Consider the following 24798-nt stretch of genomic DNA (forward strand, 5'->3'; position numbering starts at 1 on the left):
TAGGTCTGCTAGAACCCGTACCTTTGTTCCCGGACAACAAGTGCTGGTAATGTTGCCCACTGCATCCAGTAAACTTTTAGCTAAATGGCAAGGGCCTTTTAAAGTACTCAAGAAAATTGGTCCTACAACGTATGAGATTGCAACTCCTGGACAAGGCCGCTCAAGTAGGATTCTGCATGTAAATCTCTTGAAAGAGTGGTTCCCTCGGAAAAACTGTATGCTTATTCGCTCTGTGAAAGACGAGGAAGAGGTGGAAGAACAGTATTTTCCAGTGCAGAATGTGGCAGAGCTCAGTTTGAAACATCTCTCAGAGTCTCAGCAACAACAAATTCATTCTTTGTGTCCTCCTGAGTTGTTCCAAGAAAAGCCGGGTCTAACGAAACTGGTAGAGCATGACATTGTCTTGAAGAAGGATGCGGCCCCTAAGAGACTGAGTTATCGTATCCCTGAAAGATTACTTCCAGCTCTTAAAAGAGAACTAGACATGATGACTTCCCTAGGAGTGATTGAACCCTCCAAAAGTGAATGGTGTAGTCCGGTAGTTTTAGTGCCTAAAAAGGATGGAACTACAAGATTTTGCATTGATTTCCGATACTTGAACTCAGTTTCAAAATTTGACTCATATCCCATGCCTCGCATTGAGGAGTTGCTTGAACGCTTGGGTGAAGCAAAATATCTGAGTACAGTTGATCTTTGTAAGGGATATTGGCAAGTGCCTTTGAGTGCCAAATCCAAAGAGTTGACTGCCTTTCGGACTCCTTGGGGCCTACATCATTTTAAGACCATGCCTTTTGGACTCCATGGGGCTCCGCCCACCTTTCAAAGACTAATGGACCAGGTGTTGCACGGCCTATCTGATTTTACTTCAGCATATCTTGATGACATTGTGATCTTTAGCAAAACCTGGGAGGAGCATCTAAAGCACTTACAGGTAGTTTTCAAACGCATCCAAGAAGCGGGACTGACAATTAATCCTGGAAAATGTGCCCTGGTAAAGACAGAGATTGAATATCTAGGTTATGTCCTGGGGAATGGAGTCATTCGGCCACAAGTGGGGAAGGTCCAAGCTGTTGAGTCCTGTTCACTGCCCTCGACCAAGAAACAAGTGAGATCTTTCCTCGGTCTGGTCGGTTGGTATCGTCGTTTTGTACCTAATTTTTCTTCACGAGCTGCTGCTCTAACAGATCTAATCAAGAAGAATGCTCCGAACCAGATTAAGTGGACTGAGCAAGCCCAACAAGCTTTTCGGGATATTCAAGGAGCTCTTCAGGAAAGTTCATTGTTATACTGTCCCCAGTTTGATAAACCCTTTATTCTGCAGACTGATGCTTCAGGAATTGGACTGGGAGCAGTGTTACTTCAGGGAGAAGGGGAGGATCGTCACCCGGTGGCTTATATTAGCCGTAAGTTGTTTCCTCGGGAAACACGCTATTCGACTATTGAGAAGGAATGTTTAGCAGTAAAGTGGGCCTTAGACTCTCTCAAATATTATCTTCTGGGAAGACATTTCACTTTGGAGACAGATCATCGAGCCCTGCTCTGGATGAATAAAATGAAGGACTCCAATGCCAGGATAACACGCTGGTATTTGTCATTACAACCCTATCAATTTACAATTCTCCATCGACCAGGAAGAGAAAATCTTACTGCTGACTTCCTTTCCCGCCATGTTGGCGAGAAACCAGAGGAGGGGGAGAGTGTGACGGGTACGTAGCCCACTTACACATTTAAGCATTTAGCCCTACCAATTTTAAGTTAGTTTGAAGTTTAATTGCATTTTGTTGCTTTTTGGATTCCCTCATGTATACTAATAAACAATCTCAAGACATGTTAAAAGTTGACAGTTTATTGGAACTTGAGTATGGAAGGGTGCACACTTCTTAATACTGTTTCTTAATACTGTTTTTCTTTTACCTGAGTCTGGTTATTCTGGTGTGGAGTGAATGGCCACATTCCATGTGCCAGCAAACAAAGGAAGAGGCGGGGCTTCAAGCCTCAACTTATGCTATTCCAGAGGAAGTTGGACTATACCATCATGTTCAGACTCTGAGGGGGATATCATTTATTCTTTTTAAGTAGTTTATTTCTTTGTTTGTTTGTAGGAATTAACTTCTTTATTCTTTCTTAGATAATTGATTGTATTGAGTTAATTGTGATACAATATGTATGTTTTGAAAATATTAGTATGGTTTAAAGGTTTATTGATTAAAGTATTATTTAATATATACCTTTTGTGGGAAATTGGTAGAGGCCAAAATGTATTTATAGGGGTGCTGTGTTAAAATGTGGGGCAGTGTTGTCAAGCTCTTATAACAGCATGGGCTTCTAACCTTCAATGGAGTTTTTTGTGGTTAATTTTGTTGTTTGTTATTCTTGCTACGGGAAGATTATTTTCCCTTATTGAATAAACAATTTTTTCCACTGGATCATCATCATCTGTCCTGCCTGTTTTTGGCCACGACTATCACAAACATTTTCTGGAAGGCATTAAACTTTTGTGAAAATCATGAAAAATGCTGGCGCTGACTGGCAACTTTTTTTTAAAACGCTGGCGGGGAAAGAGTTAATGGGAGGTTTGGCAGCCGATCTGTATATTAACTACCCTAAAAAGACTTTGTTGTTTAGCGAAAGTTACGTGTGTTCCACGAAAGCCATTATTTATGTTGCTACTGATGAAATGCGCCTAGAGTAGAATGGCACTGTCCCAAATGGCACACTCCAGACTTATGTACTTCCTTAGAATCCACACTTTGATGGCATAATGTAATGCAGACCTTAGGGACCCTTGACCAAGTCCAAAAAGGCGCACCGGGATCATATTTTGGGACAGACTCGAGCGTCATGCCGGAAATAGGAAAAGAAGTTGCCCATCAGTGTAAACTCCTCCCTTCCATTGTCTGATTGGTATGATTGCTCTTTTGCAAGGGCTTCTGGGTTGGTTAAGTGCGCAAAGCCTGCTGCGTGCTGGCTTTTCCAAAGACCGCATCAAGGGTGCAAAGGGGGCGCTGATGAGCACACTTCGGAGCGTAAAAATGACAGATGGGACACTCTACAGACTTGTAGACTGAGCGAGCATGCCCAATTTAAGGCCACGAGACCAAAAGTCTACATGAAGTTCGCCATTTGGGACAGGGTTCGCGTGCACATACGTTCACCTACACGTAAAAAACAGACTACACTTCAGTACTACAAAAAACACAAATCTGTGATAATGTTGATGTCATGCGCATGTTAATTCAGTCTATAGGCGTGTGCCAGTATAGACAAAACAACAGCGTACGATGTTTATTTAGACTCAAAACTCACACGTGGAAAAGCATCCTCGTGTGCATGCACAAAACACTATCCGCGCGCAGAAAAGCATCCACGCAAAAGCGAACCTCTACTGAACATGCACAAATGCTCGCGAGCAAGGGCTTGGGATAAGCGCTCGCCTCAACTCTGTCTATGCACTCACAACTTCACAACACTCACTTGATTGTCAAGTTGACTTTTAAGACTTTGGGGGCTGGACAATGACTGGTGTCTTGTCTTCTCATTTCTAATTGGTTGTTTGAATTGATCAGTGATACGCATTATCTTTAGTTCCACAATCCACAGAGGTCAGAGGAGAATGGGCCGACTGATTCAAGCTGATAGAAGAGCAACTTAGACTGAAATAACCACTCGTTACAAACGAGGTATGCAGCAAAGCATTTGTGAAGCCACAACACGCACAACCTTGAGGTGGATGGGCTACAACAGCAGAAGACCCCACCGGGTACCACTCATCTACACCACAAATAGGAAAAAGAGGCTACAATTTGCACGAGCTCATCAAATTTGGACAGTTGTAAACTGGAAAAATGTTGCCTGGTCTGATGAGTCTCGATGTTGAGACATTCAGATGCTAGAGTCAGAATTTGGCGTAAACAGAATGAGAACATGGATCCATCATGCCTTGTTACCACTGTGCAGGCTGCTGCTGGTGGTGTAATGGTGTGGGGGATGTTTACTTGGCACACTTTAGGCCCCTTAGTGCCAATTGGGCATTGTTTAAATGACACAGCCTACCTGAGCATTGTTTCTGACCATGTCCATCTCTTTATGACCATCATGTAACCATCCTCTGATGGCTACTTTCAGCAGGATAATGTACCATGTCACAAAGCTCGAATCATTTCAAATTGGTTTCTTGAACATGACAATGAGTTCACTGTACTAAAATGGCCCCCACAGTCACCAGATCTCAACCCAATAGAGCATCTTTTAGATGTGATGGAACGGGAGCTTCATGCCCTGGATGTGCATCCCACAAATCTCCATCAACTGCAAGATGCTATCCTATCAATATGGGCCAACATTTCTAAAGAATGCTTTCAGCACCTTGTTGAATCAATGCCAAGTAGAATTAAAGCAGTTCTGAAGGCGAAAGGGGGTCAAACACAGTATTAGTATGGTGTTCCTAATAATCCTTTAGGTGAGTGTATTTCAGCCCATTACTTACATTTTTGGAACTATTCCTTTAAGACCCACATGCATCATATTTATGGGTGTAGGTCTTTATGTTTTCCCCCTGATGTTTGTAGCACTCTATATTCCAACAGTTCCCTCTGAGCATTCGCCCAAGCGTGTTCACAGCAGCATGGCAGTAATATTGATGTCAGGGACAACAGGATCTGCTCCTGAATTATCACTCTGTCAATCTGTCCATACTCCAGCCTGACCACAGTGGAGGAGCAGAAAGACAGGACAGAGGTGTAAGAAATCAAAAAGAAGGAAGAACGGTAGTTAAAGGATTAAACTGGACAGGAGAGCAAAGCAGAGCGATATGAATCAGAGTAATGCAGGGTGCAATTATTCTGGGACAGAAATGCTTTGCCAGAACTGCAATACCGTGAGATGGTCCATGTGTCTTCTCTACTATGTGAAATCAGATACAATTCGATTTGGCTTCAATTTCATAGATCTAAGTGAACCAATTTCTTTTTTATGACGTTCTGTTTGCTGCTGAAATCAAATATTTTACTTTTCTTTATACTTAAAATTGTGGATGACTGAGAAAAAGTAATTTATTGATAAAGTTTGAAATATTTAATTAGCAATTAAAATGCTTTATAGTCCGGGTAAAATTCGCAAGTTTGAGCTGCACTCAATGACAGAAAAAATGACTCATGAGTGTTAGATTTATTATGTCAAGCAAAAAAGATATATGATAGTTAGGAAATATGTGAATCAATCTTAAATCTTCGTTTATCCAAAAACACCTGACAAAAGCAACACATGACGTCTTGCACTGCGCAAACAGTGAATATTCATAAACGTTTAAAGCCTATAAAGATTAAGCATATTCACACACACTTTGGGAGGGCAAATGATTGCCTCGAGGAAACTGTAAAAAAATGTATTCAATTAAAATGTAACTTTTCTTCTTGTATTTCATTAATATTAAGTGTGCAGAATCCTTTATTAAAGTAGTTTTACAGGCCATTAACAACTATAGCTTCAAGGCTTCAACATGCATACTAAACTTAAATCCATTAACATAACAAATTACAAAACGTGCTCATTTACAAAACAATCAGCTATGCCTCAGGTAAATCTCTTGCAACTAGGTAATGCCATTGACAGAGATTATTCTCGGTGTGTTAGACTGATGCAGACAGGCATGTGGAGAACTGATGGAGAACAGGACAAGGTTAGTAATGAGAGTCAAACGCTAACCTGCTTGCAGATGCTTATCATCTTGAAGCTGTCATCCTGGTTTTTCAGTGACTGACTGACTGACTGACATAAAACCCAAGGGTACACGTGACGTGACAGCACTTTCTTTAATATTCCGATCAGAGTTTTCTATCTACTAAGCCCAAAAATAGCTGATTAAATAGAGTTTTACATAAAAAAGCCATATAACCTGACACCTAACTGGGACGAATTCCAAATCACATTTTATGCGCTTTTAAAGATCAATGAAAGTCGAATGAATGAATTTAAAGCGATGTTAGCAACTGAATCGTACAGATAACAGTCACTGAAATCAGCAATCTGTAACTTTTACCTCTCTACTGCCATCTCTGTTTGAATCACAAAATTGCAGGTTACTTTACGTTCTTAACGTTTGTTTAAAAACAACTGATATTTCTCATGAAATCTGACAGCTCAACATATACACTGCAAAAATGACTTTCTTAGATAGTATTTTTATCTTGTTTTAGTACAAATATCTAACATTTCTTAAAGGGGGAATTTCACACCAGACTTTTTCTTTCTTAAGATGTTAAATCAATCTTTGATGTCCCCAGAGTACATATGTGAAGTTTTAGCTCAAAATACCGATAATTTATTATAGCATGCTAAAATTGCCACTTTGTAGGTGTGACCAAAAATGTGGCATTTTTGGGTGTCATTTTAAATGCAAATGAGCTGATCTCTGCACTAAATAAGAGTGCTGTGCTTTGATAGCGCATAGTAAGGGGCGGTATTATCCCCTTCTGACATCACAACGGGAGCCAAATTTCAATTACCTATTTTTTCACATGCTTGCAGAGAAGTCACTGGGTTGATCTTTATCACATTTTCTAGGTTGATAGAAGCACTGTAAACCCAATTATAGCATAAAATAAGTCTAGTTTTTAGACAAAAAAATATATACAATTTAAGTTAATTTGTGCTTAAAACAAGCAAAAAATCTGCCAATGGGGTAAGAAAATATTTCTTGAATTAAGTACTCAAGAAAAAAGTAAACTTATTTCAAGATTTTTTTTCTCACCCAATTGGCAGCTATTTTTGCTTGTTTTAAATAGAAATTCACTTAAATTGTATATTTAGGCCATTTTGCTCTTTAAGAAAATTAATCTTAATTTAAACATTTTTAGATATTTGTACTGAAAACAAGACAAAAATACTAAGTAAGAAAGTCATTTTTTTGCAGTGTATTGTTATTTGATTAACTTTATTAATCCCCGAAGGGAAATTCACATGCTGCAAGCTCACCACACAATAATAAATAGTATAAAAATACAAAATAAAAATTATTATAAGTGTACTCACTGTAAAAAATACTTTGCTGCCTTAAAATTTTTTGTTAAATCAACTTTATTTACAAGTCATGTCAACAGAGATGAGTTGTCACAACTTATAAAATATAGTTGAGAAAACTCAACTTAATTTTATAAGTTATAACAACTCACCTGTAGTTATAACAACTCATCTCTAGTCAATATAAATAAAAGTAAGTTGAAATGACTTGTAAATCCGAGTTGATTCAACAAAAAATCCCAAGGCAGCAAAGTATTTTTTACTGTATACTTGCTCAAAAACTGACTTTTTATTTTTCCCAAAAAAAAAGGGCAATGAAATGGCTCATTTATCATTTTGTACTCTGTAAAAAATATTAATTCAACTTTTTCAACAAAATTTTAGTTGACACAATTAAAAAATTTTTTTTGAGTTAACTAATATTTTTAAGTTGAATTAAATCAAAATTTTAAGGCAACCAGGTAACTTACTATTTTAAATTAAAATAGCAATGGTCCACTAATAGTGTTTATAGTTTTTTATAAACAAGGAACAAGGAAGTGTTGAGTTTTGAAACTTACAGGATATTTTATGGTATAACGACTTCTTAAGATCAAGGAAAATTTGAATTCTCAGTTCATTACCCCTTTAAGTGAAGTAATTTCCCCACCGTTATTGATATTTTCATGGTTGCTTTTTATTTTGAGAGAATTTTAAAGTTAATTTGAATAAAAAACAAAAAGGAACCAATAAAACAAAAACGTTGTTTCTCACACAACTATTAATTTCTCTGCTATGATCTAATTGAAATGTTCCGATTCAAAACATTAACCTGTCCTTGATTAAGCTTTCACACATATTACACTCACTTCAAGAGCTCTGCGGTATAGAGCCTGAAGCATTGGGATGTGCACTAATGTGGAGTTGGCGTTAACTGAAAAACTTGCACAATCCTAATTGAGGATAAAGCTAATGAATAAAGCATCAAGATTACTCTAAAGACAAATGAGACGGTATCAACATAAACAGAAGCTGGAGGGCATGTCATAAATGAAGGACATTATCACATCATAAGGTCCATTTCACACTGAAGATCCCAGGCATTTGCCCGGGTGTTTATATTGAAAATGTTTTGTGGTCCTGGGAGCTGGAGACCTCTGCTTTAAATAGTTATCTGGCAACACACTCAGCTGGCAGGTCTGAGCTTCTTCTGGTGTTTTTAGTTGAAGGCCGCAGAGATTTCAGAAGTAGATGATGTGCATCATGAGCCATAAGATCTGCCCGAGGGTGTGTTGCAAGAAGACACTTTCTTCAGTGGCTCTCGAACTGCCATGCTAACATCTTTAAAGGGAACTTGGGCAACTGCCCATTCACCGCAGACTATATTTCCACATCAACAAGCCTTCACGTCTCACTGACACTATTTGCCTTTGAGACAGATGTGTTCCTGAAATAGGCTCAGCTCAAAAAAAGTTCAAAAACCAGATGCTGAGTTAATGAGTGTCTATTGCTTAGATGTACTGCCATTCAAGCATCATAGTCAAGCGAGGTTTGAAACAAATATGAGGTGGAAGACTTTAAAGCTAAATGTTATTCCTGACTTTGTTCTTTTCTTTTGGCAGCACAGTCCAAGTGTCACAATGAAAAGCGAGAGGTGCCGAAGAGACTTTACACCTGTTCAGACATGGGGCTCCTGGGAGAGCACGCAGCATTAAAAATACATGTCCCAAAAGAGCATTCTGGTCTCAACTAGCACACACCAGACCCTGCCAACCTACAATAAATCAATACCCGAGCACTGAGCATTTCTTCATCAAGACATTTCTCTGTGGCCGCAAACGTAATGAGTTTCGTGAGCGCTCGCTGAGCAGAATCTGTTTTTGTGGCCATCAATTTCACAGCTCTGGAAACACACTGGGACTACAAACAGGAAGAAATCTATATATGCACAGTTTATGAAGCTGACGCCTGGCCTTTAAGAAAGCTTTTCTTAGATAACACTTCAAAGATTTTGGCACTTTGAAGACACTGGTTTGCTCTGTCTAAATCCCAGCTATTTTTATTTCAATCAACTTATTGTGTCACTACAGAATTAGCTTAAAATTATTTTGACATATCTGTCTAGAAAAGCAGGGTGAAAACAGAAGGAAAGATTACTGTTGAAATCCTCCAGCATTGCACAACTCGTCTACAGTCTGTTGCTAACCAAGGTTTCTAACATCCGAATTGACTTCCGAATCTTTTTACATGCAAAGTGAAGCACATTAGCATATTTATGGGCTGACATATATCCAATCATGTAAAATGTGCTACATGAGCCTTGCATTCAGCCATCAAGCGAAGAAACAAATAGCTTTCGACATGTAAATATGCAAGAGCTTAAACCACAGACTAAAATAAGTCCTCACCCGACGCAACCTCACATGAGATGGATGGGAGAATTTGACAGAGCATGAGCCAGTGCTATGACCAAGATTTACGAGTATACATTACAATTAAGCCATTGCTTTTAAACAAATGACACGTTTTTAAGAGTGGAACTGTTTTCCATTCAGTGGCAAAGCTTCAGTTAATGTTGTCACCTGCACGCCTTGAAAGAGACCTTGGAAAATGGATAGGCTAGATGAACTTGAACATCCACTGTTGGCTAACAGTCCCAAAAACCAAGGTGGAAGAAGCAGTGGAGGTCTGTTTAAAGGCATATTGGTGAGAAATGAGCAGGACAAAAGACTGCCCCCTCTGGACTGGAGGAATTATTGCAGCTCTACAGATATTCGTCAGCAGCAACTATTGGACCCATGCTCATTAACTAGCACTCTAGAGACACTTTACCCACCAACTAGCATTTGGGCAGCTGCTGACTCCCTGGGCATCCACAGTAAAGATTATGTGGAAACCACTTTCGTGGACATTGGTCCTGGTTCTTCTCTGGAAAGGAAGTTGCTGGCAGAGACTAGAGATGTCCATAGTGTATCTTACAGCATGGAGGATGGGGATGACCTTTTGCCAGATTTTGAGGTAAGGCATTTTTTTCCTGACTAAACATGTAGGGCAGAGAAGGGCAAGGTGTCACATGAGGAAGATGTCATACAGTTGAAAGAAAAAGTATGTGAACCCTTTGGGCTTACTTGGATTTCTTCATAAATTGGTCACAAAATGTGTTCCGATCCCCATCCAAGTCACAAAAACAGAGAAACACAGTCCGCCCAAACCAACACCGCACAAACACGACACGCCTTCATGTCTCCATTGAACACAACATGCAAACATTCATAGTGCAGGGTGGAAAAAGTATGTGAACCTTTGGGTTTAATAATTGGTTGACCCTCCATTGCCAGCAATAACCTCAACCAAATGTTTCCTATAGTTGCAGATCAGACCTGCACAACGGTCAGGAGAAAATTTGGACCATTCCTCTTTACAAAAGTGTTTCAGTTCAGCAATATTCTTGGGTTGTCTGGTGTGAATCGCTCTCTTGAGGTCATGCCACAGCATCTCAATCGGGTTGAGGTCAGAACTCTGACTGGGCCACTCCAGAAGTCGTATTTTCTTCTGTTGAAGCCATTCTGTTGTTGATTTACTTCTATGCTTTGGGTCCTTGTCCTGTTGCATCGTCCATCCTCTGTTAAGCTTCATTTGGTGGACAGATGGTCTTAAGTTTTCCTGCAAAATGTCTTGATAAACTTTGGAATTCATTTTTTCCATCGATGACAGTACTCCGTCCAGGGCCTGAGGCAGCAAAGCAGCCCCAAACCATGATGGCCCCTCCACCATATTTCACAGTTCGGATGAGGTTTTGATGTTGGTGTGCTGTGCCTTTTGTTTTCCACACATAGCGTTGTGTGTTCTTTCCAAACAACTCAATTTTGGTTTCATCTGTCCACAGAATGTTTTGCCAGTAGTGCTGTGGAACATCCAGGTGCTCTTTTGCAAACTTCAAATGTGCTGCAATGTTTTTTTTTTTGGACAGCAGTGGCTTCCTCCGTGGTGTCCTCCCATGAAGTCCATTCTTGTTTAATGTTTTCCTTATTGTAGATTTGTCAACAAAAATGTTAGCATGTGCCAGAGATTTCTGTAAGTCTTTAGCTGACACTCTAGGATTCTTCTTCACCTCATTGAGCATTCTGCTCTGTGCTCTTGCAGTCATCTTTACAGGACGACCACGTCTAGGGAGTGTTGCAACAGTGCTGAACTTTCTCCATTTGTAGATAATCTGTCTTACCGTGGACACACAGACATCAAGTCTTTTAGATATACTTTTGTAGCCCTTTCCAGCTTTATGTAAGTCAACAATTCTTGATCGTAGGTATTCTGAGAGCTCTGTTGTGCGAGGCATGGTTCACATCAGACAATGCTTCTTCAGAACAACAAACTCAAAACTGGTGTGTGTTTTTTATTGGACAGGGCAGCTTTAATCAACACATCCAATCTCATCACATTGATTGAAACCCAGGTTGGCTGACTCCTGGCTCCAATTAGCTCTTGGAGAAGTCATTAACCTAAGGTTTCACATACTTTTTCCACCCTGCACTATGAATGTTTACATGTTGTGTTCAATAAAAACATGAAAACGTATAATGTTTGTGCTGTATTAGTTTAAGCAGACTGTGTTTCTCTATTGTTGTTACTTAGATGAAGATCAGAACACATTTTATGACCAATTTATGAAGAAATCCAAGTAAGCCCAAAGGGTTCACATACTTTTTCTTTCAGCTGTATATTGTTTTTAATTCAGAATTACACATGTGTTTTTCAATACAACCCCCCCCCCAAAAAAAAAAATACTTCACTGTGAATTCTTTACTAATTGTAAGTAATTTAAATCAAAAATGTGTTTCATAATAATCATATTTTAGAAATTTAACCTTAATCACCTAAAGAAACACAGCACTACCCCAATAGAATCTGGACATTCTTTTGATAGACCCACTCCACACATATGCAACCCATGCAACGATATCGGTTAGTAGACACGCCCCTTATTGCTGATTGGCTACAAGTGTGTTTTGGGACTCGGCCCGACTCCCTTTTCCAAAGTGATTTTCAAAAATCATGCACCCCGCCTTTAATGCCTGCTTTTACAATGAGAAATATTAACTGGGTTAAGAAGTGTGACAACTATCCCCAGTTTGCCATACAGCATCTAGTACTATTAATCTGTATTTTTTAATCAGTTGGCAATGTCATCTTGTTTGATTTTCTTGTTTGCCCTGACTTGTTCCTTATTAAATTTAAACTCCCGTTGAGAATAGAGTATTGAATGAGTCATTTTCTTTCTTGGCATCACAGTTGCTTATTTACAGTTTAAATCCTCATACAGTAGCTTACCGTATCCAGACAACAAATCACTATGCTTTGTATTTTTACTAATGTGCTGTGTGTTGCAGCCCACAGCACATTATGCAATACGGTCAATGATAGACAAATGTGAGTGAAAATCCTCCCCCCCAAATCAAAATGTAAAGAATGTATATAATAAATAAATTTTTTATTTTGATGAACACAAAATATATTTTGATAAGTGATGGTAAGCACACAGCTGATTGTAACCATTGACTTCCATAGTAAGAAAACAAATATTATGGAAGTATTGTGATAAATAATGGTAAGCACACAGTTGACAGTACCCATTGAATTCCATTGTATTTTTTATTTATACTATGGAAGTCAGTGGTTACAATCAGCTATGTGTGCTTATCATCATCTATTAATATATCTTCTTTTTTGTTCATCATAAAAATAGAAATTAATTTAGAAAAACATGAGGATGAGAAAGAATTTTCATTTTTGGGTGAACTATCCCTTTAAAGTGAAATCAATGATTGATATCAAACTTGTATTCTCCTATTTTTATAATAATATTTTTAGACTTTAGACTGGATTTCACAGACAGGGTCACAAATGAGCTTTTAAATGAAAAAAAAAATTAAAGGCATGAATGGTGCTTTAAACCCAGCACAATTATAGATAACTCTGCATCCACTGTTGTGTGAATAATATTGCCACTGTGCCGATGATCCGAATGCCAACCTCAATTTCATACCAGCAAACAAGATCTGGATTGGCAAAGCAAAAAATAACAGATTGAGTTTTTCCCTGTAATCATCGTGATTGACGCCCTAACAAAGAAGGTACCTGACAGATTTTTGTGTTGGATACGAAGCCGAAATATACAAAAACATCAAAATATCAAAGCAATTATGTCTGTCGGAAAATCTGACAAAATGCAGGGTGCTTATTCACTTTGTGTCATTGCCTGCTGTCAAATAAAGTGGCATAAACAAAAACATACTTTAATGCTTGGCGTTTTGCATTAAAGCGCAAACTCATTCTTCTAAAAAGCAGCTTGTCACAAAGCAAACACACTCAGTCCATTTCAAAGAGCGCTTGAAGTTCTCTCTGTCAGCACAGATTACACATGCTGTCGTGCCATCAGGCCTTTTCATCAGGAGGTCAAGTGTAAAAGTGCTGCTATTTAAATATTTAAAAACCTGCAAACAAAGAAGAGAGGATAGTGACCATGTTGTTTTATTTAAAGTCTCCGTTCTGACATATTATGACTAAGATTCATTTTGAGTATAATATAAATGCCTAAAATGTAAAAAACATGATGTGCAATATTAACCAGCTTTCTTAAAGGAACACGCCCACATTTTGGGAATTTAGCTTATCACCGTATCCCCAGAGTTAGATATGTCCACACATACCTTTCTCATCTCCGTGCATGCTGTAACTCGGACTGACGCAGCCCCCGCTAGCTTAGTTTAGCACGAAGATTGGAAGTGAATGGCTCCAGCTAGCATACTGCTCCCAATAAGTGACAAAATAACGTGAACATTTATGTGTTGTGATTTGTTTAGTCACACCGTGTACAAATAACAAGGTCATATGAGACACAGCCATCTACATACTGAGATCTTTATTCTCAGAAGGCGAAGCACTGCTACTTGGGCGGAGTGATTTGCCCAACTCTGACCGAACTCTCTGCTCCTCACCAGGAGCTTCTCGGGTGCTGCGAGCAAATCACTCCGCTCAAGTAGCAGTGCTTGCCTTCTGAGAATATATACTAGTCAACATTAGAAGTGGATCAAAACCTCTTATAAAAGTGGTCTTAAAACCAATTCCCAATACCCATTATTGTCTTTGAAAGTTTGGATGAAATTTTCTGATCCACTTCAAATGTTGACTAGTGTAGTTCCCAGTATGTATACTGTCAAAAGATGGCTGTGTCTCATATGACCTTGTTATTTGCGCACGGTGTGACTACACAAATCACAAAACATAAATGTTTGCGTTATTTTGTCACTTATTGGGAGCAGTATGCTAGCTGGAGCCATTCACTTCCAGTCTTTGTGCTAAGCTAAGCTAGCGGGGGCTGCGTCAGACAGAGTACAGCACGCACGGAGATGAGAAGGGTATGTATGGATTTATCTAACTGTGAATAAGCTAAATTCCCAAAATGTGGGCGTGTTCCTTTAAGTTTTAGTTAAAGCTTATAGATCAAGAAACATATTATAAAAGGAAGATTTTAATAGGATCAATAACACAGTTCAATGTTAAAGTGCAAATAATTTTTTCATTTTTTTTAAATTCTCGTTCTATAGAAAAAACCTGCAGCTGTGCACTGCGGACATAAACTGTTTTAGAGAGACTGAGTCAGGCATAATTGTTACACACACAGTCCTAGCAATAGAGACACATAAACACAGCTCTGTTTTGGAAAAAAAACATTTGCCTGAAGGCAGCACAAGTACTGAGCATTTGCCATAACCTCATTCAGTCAGATTATCTCACAGAAACAAGCAAAACTTGTAACAGATACATTTACATAGTGCAGCACTTCAAACAAGATCAAACAAACCTCAAGTTTTATAGCAGTTCATTATAGGTCTGAGCACAATATTCTGTTCATGCAAATTTTTTTAACCACACAGAGATTTTAGATGGGCCATATTTTTGTGAACTTTTTTCCTATAGGACTCATCCAGTGATGACTTCAGTGATACAGACAGTGAGAGCAACTTTCCCATCATGATCCCTCAAGATTACCTGGGCCTGGCTTTCTTCTCTATGTTGTGTTGTTTCTGGCCTCTGGGCATCGCTGCATTCTATCTTTCACAAAAGGTATATTTACATCTTTTAATTTATATGCATTTGACAGACAGTAACAGTAATCCAATTAGAATCCTTCAATAAAACCGACAGCATTTACTCTTATACTCCATGACCTGACATTGTTTATGAAAATTCTGACATAGTCTTGCTGTTCAGTTAAATATTATTAAAATGGCAGATGGTATGTGGGAGAAAACAAATTAAATGTCAACTGAAGGAGAGGACAAGAAAAAACAATCCATTAATCATAGACTACTGCAGTATTGCTTTATAGCACCTGACAATAACTTGCCTTTACTTATATCTGTGTTTTAATGAGAATTTTGACAATGTAATATTGTTTAATAATAGTGTTATGAAATGTTTTCTCAGCTCCTGCTTCACATGGGCTAACATCTAAACTATACGGCATATATGATTGAATAAACCTGACTACATTACTGTACGTTATCCCACCAAAAGCAGGGGTTCAGGTCAGATAGAAATAGCAACAACGGCACATTTTTACATTTTATTATGTAAACTTTTGTCTCTTACATCTTGTTTCCTTAATTCTGATCTAATAAAACAACAGGGGTATGTACTATGGTATATACACTCACCTAAAGGATTATTAGGAACACCTGTTCAATTTCTCATTAATGCAATTATCTAATCAACCAATCACATGGCAGTTGCTTCAATGCATTTAGGGGTGTGGTCCTGGTCAAAACAATCTCCTGAACTCCAAACTGAATGTCAGAAAGGTGATTTAAGCAATTTTGAGTGTGGCATGGTTGTTGGTGCCAGATGGGCCGGTCTGATTATTTCACAATCTGCTCAGTTACTGGGATTTTCACGCACAACCATTTCTAGGGTTTACAAAGAATGGTGTGAAAAGTGAAAAACATCCAGTATGCGGCAGTCCTGTGGGGGAAAATGCCTTGTTGATGCTAGAGATCAGAGGAGAATGGGCCGACTAATTCAAGCTGATAGAAGAGCAACTTTGACTGAAATAACCACTCATTACAACCGAGGTATGCAGCAAAGCATTTGTGAAGCCACAACACACACAACCTTGAGGCGGATGGGCTACAACAGCAGAAGACCCAACCGGTTACCACCCATCTTCACTACAAACAGGAAAAAGAGGCTACAATTTGCACGAGCTCACGAAAATTGGACAGTTGAAGACTGAAAAAATGTTGCCTGGTCTGACGAGTCTCGATTTCTGTTGAGACATTCAGATGGTAGAGTCAGAATTTGGCATAAACAGAATGAGAACATGGATCCATCATGCCTTGTTACCACTGTGCAGGCTGGTGGTGGTGGTGTAATGGTGTGGGGTTTTTTTCTTGGCACACTTTAGGCCCCTTAGTGCCAATTGGGCATCGTTTAAATGCCACGGCCAACCTGAGCATTGTTTCTGACCATGTCCATCCCTTTTATGTCCATCCTCTGATGGCTACTTTCAGCAGGATATTGCACCATGTCACAAAGCTCGAATCATTTCAAATTGGTTTCATGAACATGACAATAAGTTCACTGTACTAAAAGGGCCCCCACAGATCTCAACCCAATAGAGCATCTTTGGGATGTGGTGGAACGGGAGCTTCGTGCCCTTGATGTGCATCCCACAAATCTCCATCAACTGCAAGATGCTATCCTATCAATATGGGCCAACATTTCTAAAGAATGCTTTCAGCATCTTGTTGAATCAATGCCATGAATTAAGGCAGTTCTGAAGGTGAAAGGGGATAAAACACAGTATTAGTATGGTGTTCCTAATAATCCTTTAGGTGAGTGTATAGTAAAAGGACCAACATGGGATTGGTAACCAACTCAAAACAACTGTTAATATTCTGTTAAATCCAAATGTACACTTTCTATAAATTGCAAATACAAGTTAAGGCTGAGGGCCCAAAGCAGAAGGCAGAAAAATGTAGCTGACTGAAAAAGCTCTGATCAATAGATTTCATTCAGGCTTTTATTACTGTCATAATGAGGGCCTGAAAATGATTGATTTCCAACAGATCATAAGGTGTTGTCTGAAATGAGTAGATCAAAGACGAAGGAGGAATAGAGAAAAGAATGAACAAGAGCTGCAAAATACACAAACATTTGCCTATTCACAGAAAAAACTATAGTTGTACATAAACCGTAAAACACCCTCATCCGAAAAAAGTATGCTACTTTGTCATTGGTTTTTGTTTAAAAGTCACCTGAATAATGAGAATGATTCATGTCATGCAGTATGAGTATGGTGTAGATGAAGGGGCTTTATTGATGGGGTACTAGGGTTCATAAGACAAAAGGATGAAAACCAGCATGAGCTACAGAGGGCAGGGATGTCTATCATCCACACAGTGATTAATGTTACTGTTTACATTTTCTTCTCTCCACTCCAGACAAACAAAGCATCGGCACAGGGAGATTTCCAGGGTGCCAGCGCTGCTTCTCGCCAGGCCCTGTGGCTTTCTATCCTTTCGATCGTTTTCGGCATCATCACTTACATCTGCGCTATCGCTGCCCTCATCTCCTATTTGTCTGGGAAACCACCTTAAAGACTAATGCACCATTATTCCCCCTCATCTATTTCAGCAACACACCTCCCTGGTTCCTAGTCACACAAACCGCTGCTCCAAAATAACTCACACGCAGTACCTGTAGTAAATACAGCCATTCAGCAGAGACCGCACCTCATTTACATTCAGTGCATGGTTCAAGATCATGGCAGCCATACAGTAAAAGTCTGAACCTTATTTGATTAGCACACAAATGTACAGCAATGGAACAAAGTGGAGATGCAGCATATAACAGTGTGTTATGTGTGTTACTGCTGAAAGCTTTGGTTTGGGTAAAAACCTAAAACTATATAATTGAATCACTGTAAGCATGCAGAAGAAGGAAAGATAGGCAAACTGACACGGAATATCGACTGAGCTCAACAAGGACAGCAATATCTGGACATCACAACACACTTGGCTGCAAAACACTAGGACAAGTCCTCCGAGACTGTGACTTTGAATAAACTGGGTCAGTTTCTTCTGGAGCTTTAAAGCTGACCACTGAACTACTCACCAAATTAAGGATACCACAGTACATCAGAATTGCATTTGATACTAAAAATATCAATGGGATGCTTAAAGCTATGCAGGGTTAATATTAACATTTGCCTAATTTGAGTAAAACAATAAACATTTAAAGGAAAACACCACCTTTTTTCAATATTTTTGAAGAATTATGCATGCACTTAAAGGGATAGTTCGGCCAAAAACGATGTTGAAGCCATGATTTGCTCACCCCCGGGCTGTCTGGGTTGCGTGTGTCCATCGTTTTTCAGACGGGCACATTTTCGGATATTTTGGAGGATATTTTGGATCTTTCTGTTGATTGGATGTGGTGTTGCGGGGTCCAGCCGTGGTCCACGACCTTCAAGTCCAGGGGGGGTGCGTCCATCCTTCACAAATTGGATCCGGGCGGCTCCAGGATGGTGGACGGGGGTCTTCTGGGGGTGGTCCGTGCGGTGTTGTTGTAGAAATATCCAAATTTAGAATTTTATTAACGTAATTAACTACCTTCCGGTAGCGCCGCCACCTTAGACTCAGGAGAGAGTATTAGCGTAGTGTACGCACTTTTCTTAGTGAAGTATGACAAATTCGGAGGGCGGGGGGAGAGAGCAGCAGCAGAGAAAACTCTGCGTAAGCTCTCATCCTGAATGCGGATGAGACTAAGATGGCCGCGCTACCGGAAGGTGGTTAATTGAGTTAATAGGGTTTTGAATATGGATATTTCTACAGCAGCACCGCGCGGATTGCCCTCGGGGGACCTTTGTTTGTCATCCTGGAGCCGTTTGGATTTGATTTGTGAGGGATGAACGCACTTTTTTTGGACTTGAGGGTTGTGGACTGTGGCTGGACCCCGTGATATTGCATTTGATCAACAGAAGGATCTAGAATGTTTTCTGGAGTGTCCGAGGGTGTGTTTGTCTGGGAGGCGATGGACGTGTGCGGCTCGGACGGCTTGGGGGTGAGTGAATCATGGGTTTGGTGTCGTTTTTGGCTGAACTATCCCTTTAATCTTTGTGCAGCGCGTCGTGAATGTGTTGGCGTTTGGCCTGCCCCCATTCATTCCTTGGGATCCAAACAGGGATGAATTTAGAAGCCACCAAACATTTGACTTTCTCTATTTAAAGACTGTTACATGAGTAGTTACACGAGTAAGTATGGTGGCACAAAATAAAACCTGGCGATTTTGTAAGCGGATCAAAAATGAGAACTATTGTATGGCGGAAGAGCACTTAGTTTGCAGCACTTCGACCTCGGGCGCAGTAATATTGACGGAAGTTTGAGCGAGAGGGGGAGTAGTCAGGACTCAGGAGTGATGATGTTACTGCGTGCCAAGGTTGAAGTGCTGCAAACTAAGTGCTCATCTCTTGGATCCTAAGGAATGAATGGGGCTGGGCTAGATGCTGGCACATTCGCGACGCGCTGTACAAAGATTTAGTGCCACCATTGAAAAAGATAGGTATGTATTAATTCGTCTAAGTTGAGGTAAGAACATAGTAAAATATTGAAAAACTGTGGTGTTATCCTTTAAATTTCATGTATTGATTAAAATGTATATTTAATTGAAACTTTTAAATATAAATGTTCTAAATTGATAATTCATAAATACAACTGACTACATGGCATGGAATAGACATGAATGATCATTTGATTTTAGCAAATAAGCAATGCAATGGATTTAAATCTATGGCATACAAACTTTAAAAATCCCACACATAATGATTCCTTATGTAGAATTCCTATAAGAACATACAATACTCACATTAAGCCATCAAAACTATATATATATAAAAATATTAGGAACAAAGTCATGTTTACATAAGTTTATAGGTACAGTTTAACCAAGAAACTAAGGGTGTTTTCACATATAGTTCATTTTAAAAGAACCAGAAAAGGAACTAGCCGAATGTGACCTCAGTCCTTTTGGTGTTCACAATATAGGTGTGAAAACACCCTAAGAATGACCTGTTTTTCACAATATACACTGAAAAAAATGATTCATTGAATTTAATCATTTTTTTAAAGTAAGTGGTTGCAATCAATTTATTTAAGCTACATTTAAACAAAAGTTTTATATTTTATTTTACTTTACTAATATTTTTTTGTTTAAATGTAGCTTAGGTGGGTTGATTGCAACCACTTACCTTGAAAAAAAGATTAAATTCAATTAATAATTTTTTTCAGTGTACAAAGTAAAACTTGTTTCAAAATTCATGGCCAGTAAGAATAAAAAGGCACTTAATTTTTTCACTATTATGACAAAAGTTGGTCTTGGAACCTGTATGTACATAAGAATCACATAATTCCTTAAACACAAATGCAAAAAAAAATGCACAGGCGAAAATAAAGGGATTATGGTTATATTTTCATAAAGGTTTATATGTGATAGGGGCCAAACAAACGCTTTCACTAAGAACCATTATAAGCATATTATACTAAGCTAAGCATATTATGTTTTGCAGATGTCATTCAGCCTGATGTGAAAGATCCGGCAGACATTGGGGACATTCATTAGAGGTTATGAAATATGAGTTTAACAGGAATTCTGGGATATAAAGCTCAAAACCCACATTTGTTTGTAAGTGTTACCATAATTTTTTAACAGAAATAGTAAATTATTTCACACCAGGAAAAACATGCACGGGGACTTTTGCTGTAGCACTTTAATAATACATATTGACAATTTAACATTTGGTTTAAAATAACCTAGAATATGTCCATATTTGACACAACCAAAAATATCCAGCATTTTTAAAGTGTACATCTGTTGGAAGATGAAAAATTTAGTTGATAACCATAACCGTTTTTTCTGCAAAAATCTAACTTAAATGGTTGAATGAAGTGTCTAACACAATAAATTGCATATCATAACTAATCATCAAATCCACTAATGCACAACGATTACCCACTATTTCAACCTAATATTATATTTATATTCATCAGTGTCATTTCATATATAATCAGAATATTATTGTCAAATCAAAAAATGCAGATATTTGTTTATTCAGTTTGATTAGTGAATAATATCCATACAATAGATCTATCTGGCAAGACATTTAAAACCAGTGTAAACATAATGATTCCCCAAATGGAGTTTTTAGTTTTTAAAATGTCAACTACCTAATACCGTAATTACAAAACAGCAGTATTTTATTTAAAGATTGAGATGTACCCCTTAAAAAAATGCAAATAGGCTACATAAATACAGCATTCGCTGTAAATTGCCCATGCAGGTGCCCTCTGAGATCCCTGCGGTTTAAATTTGGGTCATATAATGGTGCATTCCCTCATCGTGCAGAAGATGGGAGGAACAGCCCAACCCGCTCTGCTTATTTCCTATTGCCTCTGTGATATCAGGAAATTGAATGGAAACCTACACAAACAGCCACGCTCTCCAGTGTACAGGTCAAAGTGCTGCCCTTTATTCTCTCAGTGCAGTAATAGGGACCAGGCATTCATTTATTCTTCCTCTTCATTAATTTTGTGTAAATGTGTATGTAAATTTCACAGAATCCTGTTATGAACTAATAAATGCACTTGATTAAAGGTTTAATTTTGTTTTGCCTTTTTGAACAGTTGCAGCTGCATTGTTGTGTTTTAAAAAGCCGACATGCTTTAATAACACTCATTATACGGCTCATCTCTAGAGGGAAGAAATAAAATATCAAGCACAACTCTGGTGAACAGCAATTAATGGTAATACATGTTAACGCACTATGTAATTCTCTCAAAGACCCAGCTTACGCAATCTAATAATAACAAACCTCCATCATTTCATTTCCATATTGATAGTAACAGTTCCCACGCCAATGGTTTAAAATTTGCCATTTCGCCTTCAAGCATGTGCTTTTTGTTGCACAACAAAGAGCATTATTATCTTCATTTTACATCACGACTCCCTCTTGGCATTCAGCCATTTAACAATTTATTGCCAGAAACCACACCACCTTGAAAGCAATATACAGTACATAAAATCTGTTTAATATTGCTATCAATAGGCCTTAAAAAACAATTGTAATGGCTATAAACTCAAATTTAATCAAGTTAATACAGTATGAAGTAGCGAACATGGAGTCAAGAAATTCAAATTAAAAATAAAACTTTGTGGGTGAAACCATGTAGGCAGGATGATAACACATTTATTATGCAAGTAATAATAAAATAATTTGATCCATAATATTGCAAATATAGGAAAAAACACAATGCAAACTAAAAGTAGAAAATATAATAAGCTTGTTTTATTTTATCTTTGAGTATCGTCGTTTAACGGAGTCTCTATAAAACTGGAAGACTTGTTCAGATGCCTTTTGACTGATGGCTATGCACTGCTGCAGCTGTGTAGAAAGAAAAAACGTTCAATGCACATCTATGTAGCAACCATAAGCAACTATGTATCATTGCTACATACATAATAATGAATCTTGTAGTTTTACATACATGTCACATTAACCTTACCTCTTTGACTGAGAAAGAGCCTGTTGTTGATGACATCAAAACATTGCGTTCCACGCTATCAATTGCAAATGTTAACAATGCTCGACTTTCCTGAAAATGCACACACATACAAAAAACACTCAGACAGGAATCAAAAATTGTATATTTTGTGTGGGAACAGTAATCGTAGTGTACCTTCTCCTGTCTAGCCGTTGGATCAGTGATTATCTGACCCTCCTCTTTGGTAATGGCACACGTCACACCACAAAAAAGATAGCTCATGGGCAGCCCGGCATCCATGAGAGCCATACAGGCAGCATTCAGACAGCATGATAACAGCTGAGTGTTAGATAAGGACACAGACTACCGGGCAACTCAAGGACACAGTTGTGAGCGCAAAGATATTGGAGCAATGTTAAGGATACAGAACCATCATCACAGATAACCTGCAAGATCAGAGTGAGAGAAGAGCGGGGATGAAGAGTCAACAGAAGAGCTGCCTCGCATGCCTCTCGAACACACTGCTCTCTTGCACGCTCTCGAACACCTAATGGAAAACAAGTCAGAGAACTTTACATTGCATTTATGCTTTCATCAAAAGCAGCTTATAGTGAATTCAAATTCATAATTTTTTATCAGTATGTGTGTTCCCTGAAGATCAACCCCATGACCTTTGTGCTGCTAACACAATGCTCTAACAGTTGACCTATAGGAACACTGTAGCTCATGAGATCATGAGAAAAAAATCCTCTGTACCAGCCTGCCATCTTATGGTGACAACTGGAGAATACAGATCTATGTAGGATGATGCATTAGGGTCCGACAAATAGGGTGTTAATAGAATAAATAATTTAAATAGTAATTATTGAAACATACTTCTTAACACCTAACATTAACATTAATTTATTTAATAGTATGCATGTCCAAAAAAGCTGTACAGCACTGGACTGCTGAAATGTACACTTTATTTAAAGGAAAAATATTTTACTATGTTCTTACCTCAGCTTAGACCAAATAATACATACCAATCTTTATTTAATGTGTGCATTTAATTTTTGTACAGCGTCATGAATGTGTTCGCATTTAGCCTAGCCCCATTAATTCCTTAGGATCCAAACAGGGATGAATTTAGAAGCCACCAAACACTTCCATGTTTTCCCTATTTAAAGACTGTCCCATGAGTAGTTACACAAGTAAGTATGGCTGCACAAAATAAAATGTGGTCATTTTTTAGCAGATAAAAAATAACTATATTGAGGAGGAGCACCTATCGCCACGTTTTGTTTTATGCCACCATTCTTACTCATGTAACAGTCTTTAAATAAGGAAAACATGGAAGTGTTTGGTGGCTTCTGAATTAATCCCTGTTTGGATCCTAAGGAATAAATGGGGCTAAGCTAAATGCTAACACATTCACGACGTGCTGTACAAAGATTAAGTGCACGCATTGAATTAAGATAGGGATGTATTAATGCGTCTAAGTTGAGGTAAGAACATAGTAAAATATTGAAAAACGGTGTTGTTCTCCTTTAAAGTTGTACATTTTAAAGGTTTCATGGCTGTTAGAGCACCACCATCACTTGGGAAAAATTAACAAGAAACTTTCAATGATGATGAAAGACACGATTTTAATTAGTTTAGACACAGACCGTTATATTATAAATATGAATACAATCTAAAATATTAAGCTGCGAATGCATTGATGATATACATACTTGGAAGCCCTATTTTGGGCTGGATAAGAACCTCCACAGTAGCTCGGTCATAGATTTCCTTGCTCACTTTAACCTCAGCTGGTCCATAAACTCCAGCCAGAATACTACTATCCCCTGAAAGTACATTTACAAAACTCACACAATTATACAGATTTGAATAACTGTTACATCAATCAAATTGATCAACATGCTTTAGCTTCGCATGCATCCGTGCTACCCATTTTCGAATAAACAGTCAAACGTTTTCAGAACAGATCCACATACCTTGAACAAAAGTGGATGATCCGTCAGGTCTGGATAATAAACTCTGTTCACTTCCATACTCTCTTAAAACTGGACAACTTTGCTCTAACTCCATGATGGACATGCTAATTGTCGCACTCGCGACGCGTCATTGTGTGATGCGCAACATGATGACGTTGCACACATTGTTGTAGTGAACACTGGCGCACTCTAGTGGATAAAAACACGGGAATAGTCAATAGTTTAAG

The 24798-nt window shown here is 38.5% G+C and overlaps 2 protein-coding genes across 2 annotated transcripts in view; one reads left to right on the top strand and one right to left on the bottom strand.

Annotated features, from left to right (window-relative positions):
- Positions 1-21711, top strand: part of tmem91 (transmembrane protein 91) — a 34955-nt gene extending 13244 nt beyond the window's left edge. Inside the window, exons 2-4 of the mRNA XM_055174003.2 lie at positions 8619-10014; positions 14974-15120; positions 17499-21711. Coding sequence (XP_055029978.2) covers positions 9607-10014; positions 14974-15120; positions 17499-17654 — 711 coding nt within the window. The 5' untranslated portion in view covers positions 8619-9606 and the 3' untranslated portion in view covers positions 17655-21711. The remainder of the gene's footprint in view (positions 1-8618; positions 10015-14973; positions 15121-17498) is intronic.
- Positions 21712-22374: 663 nt separating this feature from the next.
- On the bottom strand, positions 22375-24730 carry exosc5 (exosome component 5). Its single transcript, XM_055174004.2, has 6 exons — positions 24572-24730; positions 24308-24421; positions 23018-23139; positions 22788-22931; positions 22614-22703; positions 22375-22492 (listed from the first exon to the last, which is right to left on the bottom strand). The coding sequence occupies exons 1-6, from the start codon at positions 24672-24674 to the stop codon at positions 22397-22399; spliced, it is 669 nt and encodes a 222-aa protein (XP_055029979.2). The 5' UTR covers positions 24675-24730; the 3' UTR covers positions 22375-22396.
- Between the last annotated feature and the right edge of the window lie 68 nt (positions 24731-24798).

The sequence above is a fragment of the Misgurnus anguillicaudatus genome, chromosome 15, assembly GCF_027580225.2.
Source record: "Misgurnus anguillicaudatus chromosome 15, ASM2758022v2, whole genome shotgun sequence".
Taxonomy (NCBI): Eukaryota; Metazoa; Chordata; class Actinopteri; order Cypriniformes; family Cobitidae; genus Misgurnus; species Misgurnus anguillicaudatus.